Source organism: Hyperolius riggenbachi, chromosome 6 (genome assembly GCF_040937935.1).
Source record: "Hyperolius riggenbachi isolate aHypRig1 chromosome 6, aHypRig1.pri, whole genome shotgun sequence".
NCBI lineage: Eukaryota > Metazoa > Chordata > Amphibia > Anura > Hyperoliidae > Hyperolius > Hyperolius riggenbachi.
This window is the reverse complement of record NC_090651.1, coordinates 305,636,444-305,652,802: the sequence shown is the minus strand read 5'-3', so window position 1 is coordinate 305,652,802 and position 16,359 is coordinate 305,636,444. Positions and strand designations below refer to the sequence as shown.

Genomic DNA, 16,359 nt, shown 5'->3' with positions numbered 1-16,359 from the left:
GCTGGAGCCTGCAAAGGTAAATATTGAATCAACAGTCGGGTCTGTCGGCGGTTGTTTGGAGGGCTGCAGCGAGACCCCCGTGGGACAGAGGACAGCGTGGGAAGCCTCATTAGGATCCTGAGGCTTCCCCCACCCGAGATGAGTACCCCCCAGGGGATCTTTTTGGTGTTACAGTGTCTCTTTAAGGGGGGGGTTGGCATTTTGGAATATTGTATCCTGTGCTAGGAGTATTTTTTTCTGTCCTCTCCAGGAATTCTGAGGTGGCAGCTCTCTCTAGGCACACATTAGACTTTAAATTGAGCTCTCTGCTTTTATTGTCTTATTTGAATACATTTAATTTGTGTGTTATTTAGAATGTTTTAATTGTGAATGCAACGCATGAAATAACTCGAAAAATGCAGTAAAGGAAACTTTTTTTGTAGTCAGATTTGAATTGAAGTGGATTTTAGTGAAGATTACTCCTCTGTGGTAATATAATTATGTTAAAAAGCACAGTTGTGGAGCTATAGAGAGTTTTGCAGGCTGTATGAATGTAAGAGCTTTGCTCGTCGGGGGAGAGGCTTTCATTTTCAGTGCCAGTCCTTCACCAATTGTGTGCCCTGTGAATCTCGGCAGAGTGTATTAGTAATGAGTAGACTGTTGGCTCTTTTAAGAGGGCACAAGTGCTGTGCCTGCTGTTTCATGTTACTTATTGTAACCTTTCACTCCCCCTCTGTAATCATTTCCTGTTCTTTACACAGTGGCTTAATGAAGAGAAAATCGTTCAGAGGCTGATTGAAATGATCCATCCTTCAAAGGATGACAATGTGAGTATATAATAATCATCATTTTTTTTTTTTTTTTTTTTTTGGTGAAACTTGAATTTTATTAAGTTTAAAGGGAACCAGAGAGGAAGGCTACGTTGAAATAGAAAAAAGCTTGTATACATACCTGGGGCTTCCTCCAGCCCCATAAGCCTGAATCGCTCCCACGCCGCCATCCTCCACTTCCTGGATCCGCCGGTACCGGGCCCGTCATTTCCGGCGGACGCGGCCAATTGTCCGCATCACAGGGGCTCCCTCCATACCCGTACGCATGCGGCTGCGCAGTATGCAGCCGCACGCGTACCTGTATGGAGGGAGCCCCCTGTGATGCGGACAATTGGCCGACTCGCGGCAATGACGGGACCCTGTACCGGCGGTTCTAGCAAGTGGAGGACGGCGGCGTGGGAGCGATCCAGGCGTATGGGGCTGGAGGAAGCCCCAGGTATGTATACAAGCTTTCTTCGTCCTCTCTGGTTCCCTTTAAATGATTTAACAAAACCAATACAATCATCTGTTGTTACTTACTATAGTTGCATACATTACAAAACAAGTGTACAGGAAAAAGGGATGACAACAAATTTGGGTAAGGAATTAACATCTGTTTCATATCGAGATGTCGAAAAGGTGTACCAAAGGAGGCATCAGCAAAACTGTGTCTAGTAAAGAGGGAAAACCTACAGATTATTATGGTTATAATCATCATCTTTAAAGTGGCGCTCCACCTTTTTTTTTAATTATTTTTTTACATTAATGAAAAAGCAAACCTGAACTGAAAATAAAATGTCAATATAAACATACATATGTCATACTTACCGCCCGTGTAGTCTACTCATCAGTCTTTCTCCTCTCCTGCGTCCTGTTTGTTCACTGTGATCAAGGGAATTCTCCGTCCTCCATATTGAAAATGGCCATTACCCCATAACAGCTTCCTGGTCAGAACACTGTTAAGCTGTAGTATCGCCCACTTGAGCCATAGGGAAACATGAACATTACCTTGCTCTTCGCTTGTCCTTTCAGTTATAACTGACAGCAGCTGATATATAACTGAAAGGAACTGATATATTTCAATTCTGACAAATTCTTGTTAGAACTGGAAGGAATTGTTGTAAGAAGAAAATGGTGAGCTTCTGAGAGGAGCTGACGGTGAGAAAAGTATGTAATATTCATTTGCAGCTACATCATGTGTTTATTTTACATAATTTGACTCAGTTCGGGTTCCCTTTAAGTGAGGTTTTCTTGCTTTTTGTATCCCAGGTGGGATTTTTCTTCGCTTTTTTTTCCTGTGGACACGCAGGTGACTGCAGTGAGATTTTTCTCTCTTATGTGTGCATTGTCATTATATTCCTCTGGATAATCCCAGTAACATTGTCCTGGGATTTGTGCAACAATGCCACTAATCACAGGGAGGCACATTTATGGTGGCCATACACTTGTCAATGGCCATCAGGTCGACCATCAAATCGATTCCTCTGATTGAATCAGATCATAGAGGGATCTAGTACCAAGCTATTGAAAATCATCCTATTGCCTCCGCCTGTCTGGCTTGTCCCATGTAATGTGTCCTTCACTTGGCCCCTGAATGTGGATGCAACTCACCTATACTCTGCATGCCTCTGTGTGTGTTCTTTGCATTTCTGGGGGGTGCCTGTACTCCGTGACTCCATTTAATGTACTTGACATCAATGCATAAGATGGTGTCATGGGGTATCTGATGAGAAGATGCTAGGGGGGCCACAGTGGTTAGGTGAGCTGCTTCCACACTGACCACGGGCTTGGTGGGACACAACGGCCATGGGGTCCGCCTATTGTTGGATTATCGCACACCATTACCGTGCCATTTCTAGCAGGATCTTTCCAGCATGTTGGATCTAACAATTCAATTGATCTGGCCAGAAATCAATTGAAGTGATCAGTCAGACAGCTATGTCGCGGCATTGGTCTCTGCCAGATCCGATCATTGTGATTGAATCAGCCAGATATTGATGCCGCAAATCGAGTAATGTTATGGTCTCCCTTATTATGTACACTTGTTTCCCTTGTTACCCCATCTGATATGTTTGTGATATGAATGTATGATACTTAGTGGTGTGTGTCTATTGATTACTGGCAGTAGTCTACTGGCAAAATCATTCAAAAGAAATACATTTTCAAATAACATTTTGTATTTTTTCAGCAACATTCCAATGCTTCTCAATCACTGTGTGATATAATTCGTCTGAGCCGTGAACAGATGATCCAGATTCAAGACAGTCCTGAGCCTGACCAGTTACTGGCCACTTTGGAAAAGTAAGACATAAACATGTTCATCCGTTACAAAGACACTGACGCGAAAAAAAATTTGATGAATTGATTTTGTAGTACGGATAATTACTAGAACATTAGTAGCAAAGAAAATATTCTCAAATTTTTATTTTCAGTTATATAGTGTTTTTTTATATTTCACTATTCTGTAATATTTGCAGGTTACACACTACTCGGCATTCTAAATGTTTTTACTGAGCAAGCCAGTGAACTATTGACCTGTCCTCTGAAGAGAATAAGAAAATACAGTGACTGGCAGTTGAGATAATAAGCTTCAGAAGACAGAGCTCTCTGCGACTTTGAAAGTTGTGGAGCTCAATTGCTCTTTTTGCATAGATAACTGGAGTTTCTTAACTCTTCCTGTACTGGAAACAATACTAGACTTATGTCTCTGCTCATAATGTTTTATTTCTTAGCTGTACTACACATACAAATCATTTATATCATACTTTTTTATTCACTTCAGTGTCTCTTTAAAGCAGGGCTGTGGAGTCGGAGTCGTGGAGTCGGGCAATTTTGGGTGCCTGGAGTCGGAGTCGGGAAAAAATGCACCGACTCCTAATGAATTTGTAACTGTAATTAAAATAGAAAATATGATAAAATGTTCTATTTCTCAGATAATAGTCATTAAAAATAATGTATATATACAGTAATAGCTGTGCTTAGTCCACAAAAATGAAATAAACCAATCAAAATTAGTTACTTGTGCTGCTTCAATAAAGCAGTCCCCGTATTTTTAAGGTCAGATATACATATCTGATTGTGACTGTATATATGATGTGTACACAGGAATCTCTTATATATACTAAATAACATCTATGCTGTAAGAATAAAGCCTGATGTGTAGCTATGTCACTAATAGAGATGGTCAACGAGATGGAAATAATTCTGCATTGATGCTGATTTATGCAAATGTATGCACTCCCTTTGCTGATGAAATAAAATAATTTGATATGTTATTAAAATTTGGTTTGGTGACTACAAATTAAAGGGTAACTGAGACGGATGAAAAGTAAAGTTTTATACATACCTGGGGCATCCTCCAGCCCCCTTCAGGCTAATCAGTCCCTCACTGTCCTCCACCACCCGGATCTTCTGCTATGAGTCCTGGTAATTCAGCCAGTCCGGCCGCACCCCGCTCCCACAGCCAGGAACATTCTGCACCTGCGCAATAGTGCTGCACAGGTGTAGTATGCTCCTGGCGACGGAGTGTGTGCATGCGCACTACGCTTGACTGACTCAAGTACCTGGACTCATAGCAGAAGATCCAGGTGGTGGAGGACGACAGCGAAGGACTGATTATCCTGAAGGCGGCTGGAGGAAGCCCCAGGTATGTATAAAACTTTAATTTCATCTGTCTCAGGTTTACTTTGTTACACAGTAGTACTATACTCTACATATGCACTCCCCACAGAGCTGCAGGGAATCCACTGAGAATGCTGTGCACATTGAACACAGAGGTGTTGTCTGTTTACAATCTCCTCATTCCTCTGCAGAGTACCTGCATATCATTCTTACATGTACCCACATTTACATTGCCTAGGGCCTGATAGTTGTTCTTTGTTCCGGTCTGTACCTTTTACAAGTACTCTTACCAAGGACTAGTTTTAGTCTAAAGGGAATAAATATAGTAGTCTACATATCCTTCTTACTTCAGTTGTCTTGTAAAATTCCTAAGCGTTGGCAGTTAAGAGACGAATTTCATGTTACATACTTTTAATCAACAAAATTGTAATATGCAAATTAGAGGAGTCGGAGTCGTGGAGTCGGAGTCGGTGGAATCCTAAACTGAGGAGTCGGAGTCGGTGGATTTTTGGACCGACTCCACAGCCCTGCTTTAAAGGACGACTGAAGTGAGAGGTATATGAAAGCTTCCATGTGTATTTTCTTTTAAACAATGCCAGTTGCCTGGGAGCCCTGCTGGTCTATTTGGCTGCAGTAGTTACTGAATCGCACCAGAAACAAGCATGCAGCTAATCTTGTCAGATTTGACAAATGTCAGAAACACCTGATCTTGTTCAGGGTCTATGGCTAAAAGTATTAGAGGCAGAGGATTAGTGGGATAACCATAAAACTTGTATTACTTAAAAGGAAATGCATATGACAGCCTCCATATCACTCTCGCTTCAGTTGTCCTGTAAATTAGGACAGACAGAACCTTTGCTGAAAGGTTCAGAGGATTCACTGCTGACTTTTTATGTAATGTGTATGCTGGGGTGGGAGGTTCACTCTTATCTGGATTACGTCTTTCCATAGCTAGATAAATTCATTGCTGCCTAGTATGAGTATTTGCAGTTGTATCCTACATTTATATCAACCTCACCAGTCCTCTAGGATAAACCTTCATCAATGGAACAGCATATATCTGCATCTCCTGCTCTTATTCCTGCTTCTCTACAGAAATTAACATGCAAGTTACTCCATGGCAGATGAGCACACCTTTTTAAATTGGCCCTTTGTGACATCTAGGTTGTTTTTTGGGAGGCTTCTGCCTTCCAATACTTTCCTATAATCAAAAAGAACCGTTTTATGTACTGCTCCGTTCCTAACTGAGCTAGAGAGGCCGGATGGATCTCATTTTAATTTTTTCTTTTCCTGGCGACATTGATAAAAAAAAATCTCCTGGCTAAGTTCATATTTATATGCAGCTTAGATATGAAACTATTAAGATCATGAGGTTAATGTATGGGGGCAATTTTTTTTTTTTAAAAAGTGTTTTTTCCCCCCTTTTTGTGATGGGTACAATTGGCTACAGAAAGATCATATCCGCCACTTACATTTGCACCCTTCAAATCACTAAATAATTTTTTTTAGTTGAGTTACTGTATTTTAAATCTGGGAATTTTTATTTTATTTTTTTTGCTTTTGCAAATTGAGAAAATTACAAATCTTTGATTTTGTTTGAAAAAGACATGTTGCAGCAAATAATTAAATATGTTGATATGACGTGTAATGACCAGTGAATACTTGACCAAGTTGAGATGCAAATTAATTAACTAACCTGTCACAATAGTTGTCAGCCATCTGATCAACCAAGAACCACACAGTGTAAAGCTGAGTTAGTCATGAAACAACATTTTAAAAAAAATCACACTATCTGTAGATAGTAATGGTTTCAGGAGTCTGCACAACCAGCTGCTCTGTTTATATAATACATTCCAAAAGTGTTGCTTCGCTAGGTCAGTTTTTTTTCCTCTGTGCTGAAATTACCTTTTTTTCTTTTTCTTTTTTTAATATGGGGAAAGTCATAAATTGTTCCTGCTCCTCCTTTATTTACTAAGTGTCCCCTGTTAGACAGCCATAACCAAGAGTTCAGTGGTGGTGCGTTTGGGTGAACTTAAGCCTGTGCTGTGTCAGGATTGAACATAGTGTAGAATTAAATATGCACAGTGCCAAACTGGTTAAGCAAATTGTTAGTCACATATTCAGTATTTTCAGGTAAAAATTGATTTTTAAAAGTTGACAATGCTCCTTTATTTATCATGTAATAGACACATTATATTCATAATGTAATAGATGCAGAAATCCAGTTTGCCCATACATTTTGTCAAAGTTGGCTTAAATTGGGGCCCCGGTCAATCATTTAGTATACTTATATTCTTCATTTTGGCCTCAAACATGCCAGCACAGCAATATCTCTTGTATACAATACAGGCTATTTGATGATGCAGTTTAGAGCTGAGTGGATTATGGTTCTGGGTTGTGTATCTTGTTTGGTTGTTTTACTAACTTTTATTATTGTCCATGTAAGTAGTTCCACATAAATGAAATACAATGTTTTTCTTGACGAGTAGGCAGGAGACGATTGAGCAGCTTCTCACCAACATGTTTGAAGGAGAGCATAATGAGTCTGTGATTGTGAACGGGATTCAAGTGCTTTTGACGTTATTGGAGCCACGTAAACCAAGGTAGGTTGCCCATTATAGAGGTTGTATTTTCAGTGAATGCACACTGAGTTATCATTGTAAAGCATAGTAGTAAATGTTGTTTATTGGTCTTTCATATATTAACTCATTTTGTGAGGTCCAAGGGTCCAGGAAAAATAGTTTACTATATCAAATGTTTACTATAAATGACCAATGTAGTATGTGCGCTCCTCCTCACACCTTTGTCACAGACCCTAAAGCATATACTTGACTGACCGGTGGTTCACCGCACAAATGGGTGGGTCTGTACACCCTGAAAAATGAAAATACAACTTTTTAGTGTGGCGCTCTACACCTGTCAGTACACAGCAATCAGCACAGGACCCAAAATAAATAAAGTCCCAATATGCACAAAAGTCCATGCACCACTGTCCCAAACAGTGAATGAGCTTGAACCTGCTGAAATCCTATATTCCGTTTCAATATTGGCATACGATCATTATATTGGCAGGTATCACTCTCACCAGATTTGTAGGCTGATAAATCACAGTCAGCATATGCAGCGTTTATAGAACAGTTGTAGTCCTCCGTATTTTAGCCTCTTCCTCCTAATTGCAGCTCAGAAACAGGAAGACAATACATAGCGTGATACTGTATAGGGACCACATAAAATGAATCCTCCACCAAGAGTGATATACCAGCCCGTGCCTAAGATCACAGAAAGAGGCACCACCACACTGTGTATCCCTAAGCAGTAAAATTTAACGCTCACCAGATATATTGGCCGACCATTACAGTTCAGCAGCCTTTCTATTCGTGGACCTTTTTGGTCTCTGAGGAAGCGAGCGTTACGCTTGCGAAACAGCTGTCAGACTAGCCCTGCTGTATGTCTTGTCTGGTGGGGATGAAATAAAGCGGTGGTTTTGCAACACTTCTGGTGCCCGGAGCTTCTTACTCTTTGGAATTATTAAAAAGCAAACCGTAGCGATTGTAAAATCGCTAGCGGTTTGTGACTTTACGATTCGGCCAGCGCAAACGCGCTAGTGGAAAAGGGCCCTTAAGGAAACCTGAGACAAGACCTACTGCATGATTTATACTTACCTGAGGCTTCTTCCAACCCCAAGAGGACCGTGGGCCACTTCACGATCCTTCCCAGCCGCTCCGTTCTTGTTCTGAGCTCTGTTAATTTTTCCAGTCGTGCTGTTCTGTGCATGTGGGTGCCCTTCCATCGCAGAAGGGCACAACTAGCTGAATTCACAGAGCTGAGAACTGAGCGGCCTGGGAGGATAGCGATTAAGCCCACAGTCCTCATAGCAAGGAAGCCCCAGGTAAGTATAAATCATGGAATAGGTCTTGTCTCAGGTACACTTTAACACTACAAAAGAAAACAGAAACAGCAGGGTTAGTGCCGACTGGTTGAGCTCTGTGTCCAGGCTCACCACTGCTGGCGGTACTTGTCCCCTATCAGCTAGGACCACTGCATGGCTTAAAGCAGTGGTTCTCAACTTGGGGTCCCCGTACCCCTGGGGGTACATCAGTACCTGCCAGGGGGTCCCCCAGGGGCCACAGACAAAGTGGCGGAGAACCACTGCAGCACAATTTAGAATTACTAAATCAGCTATTTTAAATCTCCCCGCAGCGCACGCTATGCTTCATTCACAGGCGCTCATGCGGGAGATGTGTAGTAGCCTAGCTCTCTGATTAGCCCAAATGCTGCGTGTCACAGCAGCACGTGCACCCGCCTGCACCACCATTGCAGCCAATCAGAGGCGCTGCTGTGACAGGCAGCATTTGGGCCAATCAGATAGCTAGGCTACCCTACATCTCCCGCATGAGCGCCTGAATGGAGCATAGCGTGCGCTGCCGCCCGATTGTGGGACCCCACCCAGGTGTTGAACTGGCCGCGGCGTCTAATAGATGCCGCGCCAGTTCATTGCCCGTAGCCCCGCTCCAGCCTGCATAGTCTTCAGCAGGCAGAGCAGGGCTACGGGAAGATGACGTCCGAAGCCCTGTACTGGAGACTATCTTCCCGTAGCCCTGCTATTCCATTCAGCGCGGGAGATTTTCAATAGCAAGATCATCCGGGGAGCTGCACACCAGAGGCCACCCAGGTGAGGGGACTTCTGCCAGGTGAGTAAATTATTTTTTTTGCAGGTGAAATGCTGCCCACATTGCCTTTTTCTGCTGAAATGCTGCCCACATTGAGTTTATTTTCTGCTGAAATGCTGCTCACATTGCAATTATTTTCTGCTGAAATGCTGCACACATTGTGATTTTCTGCTGAAATGCTGCACACATTGTGATTTTCTGCTGAAATGCTGCACACATTGTGATTTTCTGCTGAAATGCTGCACACATTGTGATTATTTTCTGCTGAAATGCTGAACACATTGTGATTATTTTCTGCTGAAATGCTGCACACATTGCGATTTTCTGCCGAAATGCTGCACACATTGCAATGTTTTGCTGAAATGCTGCACACATTGTGATTATTTTCTGCTGAAATGCTGCACACATTGCAATGTTTTGCTGAAATGCTGCACACATTGTGATTATTTTCTGCTGAAATGCTGCACACATTGTGATTATTTTCTGCTGAAATGCTGCACACATTGTGATTATTTTCTGCTGAAATGCTGCCCACATTGTGATTTTCTGCTGAAATGTCGCCCACATTGTGATTTTCTGCTGAAATGCTGCACACATTGCTATTATTTTCTGCTGAAATGCTGCCGACAATTGTGATTTTCTGCTGAAATGCTGCCCACATTGTAAATTATTTTCTTGCTGCCCACTGTACAGTTATTTACTGGTGAAATGCTGCCCGCTTTACAACTCTTTTATGGTGAAATGCTGCACACATTTTGATTATTTTATGGTGAAAGATTGCTGCATTGCGATTATTTTATGGTGAAACGCTGCCCCATTACAATTATTTTATTGTGAAACACAGCCCTATTACGATTATTTGGCGCGCCGCCATATTCGGTAGGGGGTATATTTGCTTAGGGATGACCCACAAAGGGGTACATGTGCTGAAAAGGTTGAGAACCACTGGCTTAAAGGAAGCATGTAATGCAGTTTAAAAAAAAAAAAAAAGTTGGGACTTCAACCGGCCACCTGCAGACATCCTGTGCCAGCGCGGGACAAAATGATCCTCCGGTCCCCCGCCGTGCCTCTGTTTCACCGACTTATAAGTCGACGGCCACTGTGCCTGAGCAGCCCTGGCCGCACGCATCCACGTTCGAGCGTTCTGCACAACCGCAGTATGAGAAAACCTTGCACTGCTCAGGACGCTTCCAGCGACGTGAGCAAGGACATGCGCAGCAGTGGCCCACCAACTGCAAAACCAAAACGGAACTGTAGCGGGGAATGGGAAGAACGTTTTGTCTTGTTGCAGGCACGGGACGTCTACAGGGGGCTAGTAGAAGCCCCAAGTAAGTTCAACTGCATTAACTGCAAGTTTACCTGCATTACCGGTTTCCTTTAAATAAAAGTAACGCTAAGTGTTTAGTGCCTGAAGTAGCAATTTCAGCCAAAGTATCCTGCCTGTGGGCCTTTATAGCAGTAATATCAGGCCTTTGCAATCTTTTTAAAGAAGCATAATTTTAATTTACTGTCTGAGCTGTGGTAGATTGAATGTATTTTTTGAATTCTCGGTATGCAAGTTTTATAGTTTTTCATGGACCATGCTTGTTAATTATAGCCTTGAGCTTCAGAGATCACCGTGGCGGCATTGGGAAGTGCTAAATGTTTCATTGGACACCTCTTAGCAAGTAATGCAAAGCAGCAAATTTTGATTTTCAGAGGACATTAATATTGTTGTGATGTCTGGAATTTAATTTGTTTTGTTGATTGCAATTTTCTGGGATTGTTTTGCAGGGCTGAGCTTGGTGGATTAACTGGCTTTTACTGTACCCTGGAAGGTATTGAAATGAATGCCTCTGGGTTAGATGGATCTACTAATACTCAAGCCAGTTTAGGCACGCTTTTGGCCATCAAACAGCGTTTGCCAGAATTTCATCAGCTTCTCATTGACCCGCCCAAGGTACGGTTGCAAATGTCAGAACGATATTTATTTTAGAGGAGTCACTTGTTTCATAACCCACAATTATTTTGGAGCTTTGCCATCACACAGTGATATTTATGTATATAGGAGATAGTCACTTTACATGGCATTTATGCCCTAGAATAATTGTCTGCCAAATATTGCTTCTTTTGGTTGTGCTTGATGCCTTTCTCAGAAGCAGCCAGGAGAAAGGCAAGGCTGCTTCTCATAAGGACTTCTGTGTGTGTTTTTTAGAGGTTTAGCGATGAAAAAATACATACAAGACATAAGATACCGAAGTACACTGCCATGTAAGGCATTGTAAAGTACAATATTCTTAGTATGAATGATTCTGTGTAATTAGGGGTTATAGGTGTGCAATGAGTTAGTAGTTCAGGATGTCCACATGGCTCCCAGAGACCAAACAAAATAATTTGCAGTTCTGGGCCTCCATTATTTAAAGTGATATATTATTGTCTGAAGCAGACAAATCAGACAAATTAACATCCTGTGTTTACATATTAGCTGTGTCTGCTGACACAGCTGAGAGATCAAATTACACTTGTGATTACTTACAGGTGAGAGAGAATTAGACAGGCTCTTCTCTCTAAAAATACACAGGGTGTATTTCTCTGGTATCCTTGTGTCCTATGCAAGAGTTGGGTCCACTTTGATCTTTTCATATAACCGTCTTCAACACACCTCCCACAATGCACCAGCAATACATGGCAGGTGTCAGGATACAAGAATGGGCAATGCTGTGGATATGCACCATTCCCAGCTGCATCTGAGAGGAACATATGCATCGCACACATAGGGTAGTGGTGAAAGGAGACCACATTTCCCTTATGGGTGTCACGTGATTCAAATGTGGTGTGAATGCTGTACACTTTGCCACCTGGAAGTGACACACATCCACAGAACTGACAAAGGGGATTACAGGCTGTTATGTGGAAAAGTTGGGAGCGGAGGGAAATGACAACATGCTTGTTTCAGGTGTACAGCTGGAGACACCGTTAAAAAGCTCTGCTTCTATACGCCTCTCACTTAGAGGAACTGTCGCGAAAACCTTACAATTTAAAACACATACAAATAAGCAGTACATTTCATCCCGGAGCAGGGCCGGATTTACCATAAGGCACTATAGGCACGTGCCTACAGGCGCCTGATGATGGAAAGGCGGCTCCCTACCCTCCCCTGTTGCCTCCCTCTTTTCTAATGCAGGATCCATAGCAGAGCATAAATGAGATATTATTCACCCACCTCTCGGCATTCCACTGACGAGATCTCCCTTCAATTGGGGAGGGGTCACCACTATCTACTTAGTGTTGAGGGTACATCTGGTTACCTAATGCTAAGGGACACTTGTAGCTACCTACGTCAGGCAGAGGAGGGAAAAGTGACAGCTATGACAGCCAGCACGCTTGTGGTGTGGTTCAGTGGAGGTTTGTAAGTTCGTAGAGAACGATGTGTAGGGTACCAGGACATTTGTGCCTATAGGCTCCGGTGAAGTAAGTCTGGGCCTGTCCCAGAGTAAAATGAGCTATACATTACTTTTCTCCTATGTTGCTGTCACTTACAGTAAGTAGTAGAAATCTGACATTACCGACAGATTTTGGACTAGCCCATCTTCTCATAGGGGGATTCTCAGGGTTTTCTTTATTTTTAAAAGCACTTAGTGAGTGGCAGTTGCTTCGTCCAACTGCCAAAAAAAGTGTACGGTGAGCAGGGAGGCTGGCCAGCATCTTTGTATAAATCTTTTTCAGGGAGTGTCTTTATAAAGAATAAAGGCCATGCTGAGAATCCCCTATGGAGAGATGGACTAGCCCAAAACCTGTTGGTAATGTCAGATTTGTACTACCTACTGTAAGTGACAGCAACCTAGGAGAGAAGTAATGTATGGCTCATTTTACTCTGGGATAAATATGTACTTCTTATTTGTATGTGTTTTACATTTTAAGATTTTCGCGACAGTTCCTCTTTAAATGTAACTGGGTGACCAATATTAGTGAAGTGTTATTCACATACCTGCTGTTCTCTGCATGTTTTGAATGTGTTCTGTTTTAATGACCCACTGCATTTGTGAGGCTGCAGAAACTGAATGAGAGGTTTGATGCAGAGGTAGATCATTGTAACAATGTTTTAGGATCCAAAGTACAGGTAGTCACCGATTAATGAACGAAATAGGGACTGTAGGTTCGTTCTTAACCTGAATCTCTTCTTAAGTCTGATCACTGTGCCATCTCTGTCCCCTGTACCTCCTGTGTGCCCCCCTCTGTATCACCTCTGCCCTCTGTACCTGCTTATACAAGTTTAAAAGCCATTTTTTCTTTGAATTTTTTTAAAATCGATTTTCTCAAACTACAAGTCCAATTTGAAAAATGTTTGGCTTTTTCCCATGGAAACACTGAGTCCATGCCGTTCGTATCGGCGGGTCGTTCGTAAGTCAGGGACTACCTGTATAAAACCAGATTATACAATTTCACTGCTAGCAGGTATAATAGCTGACATGTGTTCCTGTAAATCTCTAGACATTTTTTTTTTCATCCGCAGAAAGAAAGTTTACAGACAACTTGGGGCGTTCTTGACCCACCATTGGGGAATACTCGCCTGCATGTGGTGAAATTACTCGCTAGTGCAATTAACGCAAACAACAAAGCTTTAAATCAAGAGCTGATTAGGCTAGATTCCATCAACACCATACTGGTAAGTAGTTGACTTGTATTCCACACTTAAAAATCTCATATTAAAGTGAGAGTCTCTAATTTGGTATATATAGATATTTTGAATGACTAGTGTTACCTGTATGTATTAGCATGCCTGAAAAAAATTAAATCCCTATTTGTTATTTATCTCTTCCTTTCAGAATCTGTATTTCAGGTACATGTACAATAACTTCCTGCACTCGCAGGTTGAGGTGTGCATTGCCACAGTACTAAATTCAGCTCCTCTTGAAGAAACAAACGAGGGTGAAGTCCAGGAGAATGAGCTTGTTAAATATGTAAGTCATTCTTTTTAATTTTATTCTGTATTTAAAGTGTACCTGAGATGGCTAAAAATAAAAAAATTATACATACCTCCAGCTGCTTCAGGCTAATGGGTCCCTCGCCGTTCTCTGCCACCGTCATCCTCCTCTAGGTGGCAAGGTAGTTCTGTCAGTTGGCGCAGTACACACTGATCTAGCGGAGGATCCAGGCAGTGAAGGATAGCGAGGGACCCATTAGCCTGAAGGGGGCTGGAGGAAGCCCCAGGTATGTGTAATTTATTTTTAGCCATCTCAGGTTTACGTTAAAGCCCAGGGGCCATGGCCATCATGTGACTGCATGTATACTAAAATAATAAACGTATTACAGCCATTTTAGACCCTTATATCGCTACTCTGCTGATTGTGGAGCATCTCTAGTTTAGATCATGAGTAAGAAGAAAGGAATGTATGTGTACCTTCCATCCAGGCAAATACTGTTTTATTGCCTCCAATAGCCTAGTGACATTGTTACATTATCCATACCTTATAACACTCAGTGCAGTGTAAGAAACTGTCACCGTGGAAGTGGGTGGCGGCCGTTTCGCGTCCGCAAGGACACTTGGTCATGCTGCTTTCCACTAGAAGCACCTCTTGTTTAGTTTTAAAAATGATCTAGACTGGGGCTTTAAAGGAGAACTGTAGTGAGAGGTATATGGAGGCTGCCATATTTATTTTCTTTTAAGCAATATCAGTTGCCTGACAGCCCTGCTGATCTATTTGGCTGAAGAAGTGTCTGAATCACACCGGAAACAAGCATGCAGCTCATCTTGTCATATCTGTCAAAATTGTCAAACACCTGATCTGCTGTATGCTTGTTCAGGGCATATGGCTGAAAGAATTAGAGGCAGGATAGCCAGGAAACTGGTATTGCTTAAATGAAAACAAATATGGCAGCCTCCATATGCCTCTCATTACAGTTCTCCTTTAAAACTGACATTTTAGATAATTCTGCAGCTTTATAAAATCTGTACATGTTTATGTGAGTTTGCCCTTTAACCACTTCCCCTCCCCCAGGACGAGTAACTACGTCCCTGCATTTCCCCATAACTGCTTGCAGGGGCATAGCTACTACGTCCTTCCCGGCCACGCATACCCATGCTAGCTACCACCGCCGATCGCAGTTCCCATTCATTGATCTAAGTCCCTGTGTGAATGAACACTGCCGTCTACCTATACTGGAGTCCTCTATACCCAGCTACCTATAGCTGGGTACCTATACTAGAAGGCACCTATGCCTAGCGACTTATACTGAAGGGACCTATACCTAGTGAAGGCACCTATACCTAGCGTCCCATACTGAAGGCACCTATCCATGGCTACCTATACTGAAGGCCACCTATACCTAGCTACCTATACTGAAGGCACCTATCCCTAGCTACCTATACTGAAGGCACCTATCCCTAGCTACCTATACTGAAGGCACCTATCCCTAGCTACCTATACTGAAGGCACCTATCCCTAGCTACCTATACTGAAGGCACCTATCCCTGGCTACCTATACTGAAGGCGCCTATCCCTGGCTACCTATACTGAAGGCGCCTATCCCTGGCTACCTATAATGAAGGCGCCTATCCCTGGCTACCTATACTGAAGGCGCCTATCCCTGGCTACCTATACTGAAGGCGCCTATCCCTGGCTACCTATACTGAAGGCGCCTATCCCTGGCTACCTATACTGAAGGCGCCTATCCCTGGCTACCTATACTGAAGGCGCCTATCCCTGGCTACCTATACTGAAGGCGCCTATCCCTGGCTACCTATACTGAAGGCGCCTACCCCTGGCTACCTATACTGAAGGCACCTATCCCTGGCTACCTATACTGAAGGCACCTATCCCTGGCTACCTATACTGAAGGCACCTATCCCTGGCTACCTATACTGAAGGCACCTATCCCTGGCTACCTATACTGAAGGCACCTATCCCTGGCTACCTATACTGAAGGCACCTATACCTAACTTCCCAAACTGCCACTTTTGTGTCCCCATATTCCTGTGCCACGTATGTCTTAATGGCATTTAGAAAAAGTTTTGGCTCAGTGCCAGCTTTCTACTTTAATTGAAATATGCAAATAATTTTAAGTTAATGCAGAAATATGCAAATATTACTGCAAATGGACCAGTGAAATGCTTTTACCGCAAAATGTAAGTAATCCCTTTTTACAATATATTTTCATAATTAGTATAATTCAGTAGCAGAATTGTTGAACTTCTCAAATTTGCACCTCAATAGCAATCCTATTTATTAATTTACCCTTTGCTACATGCAGATCTGTACAAGACCTTTAATACATGCAATACAAACATAGCAGGCACTGGC

At 42.5% G+C, this 16,359-nt stretch overlaps 1 protein-coding gene across 3 annotated transcripts in view; it reads left to right on the top strand.

Annotated features, from left to right (window-relative positions):
• LOC137521674 (serine/threonine-protein phosphatase 6 regulatory subunit 1-like) overlaps window positions 1-16,359 on the top strand; it is a 150,824-nt gene that overhangs the window by 71,193 nt on the left and 63,272 nt on the right. For all 3 annotated transcript variants that reach the window (XM_068241263.1, XM_068241264.1, XM_068241265.1), the window contains exons 5-10: window positions 741-806; window positions 2,977-3,089; window positions 6,899-7,012; window positions 10,853-11,018; window positions 13,572-13,724; window positions 13,885-14,019. In XM_068241263.1, the coding sequence (XP_068097364.1) occupies window positions 741-806; window positions 2,977-3,089; window positions 6,899-7,012; window positions 10,853-11,018; window positions 13,572-13,724; window positions 13,885-14,019 (747 nt within the window). The remainder of the gene's footprint in view (window positions 1-740; window positions 807-2,976; window positions 3,090-6,898; window positions 7,013-10,852; window positions 11,019-13,571; window positions 13,725-13,884; window positions 14,020-16,359) is intronic.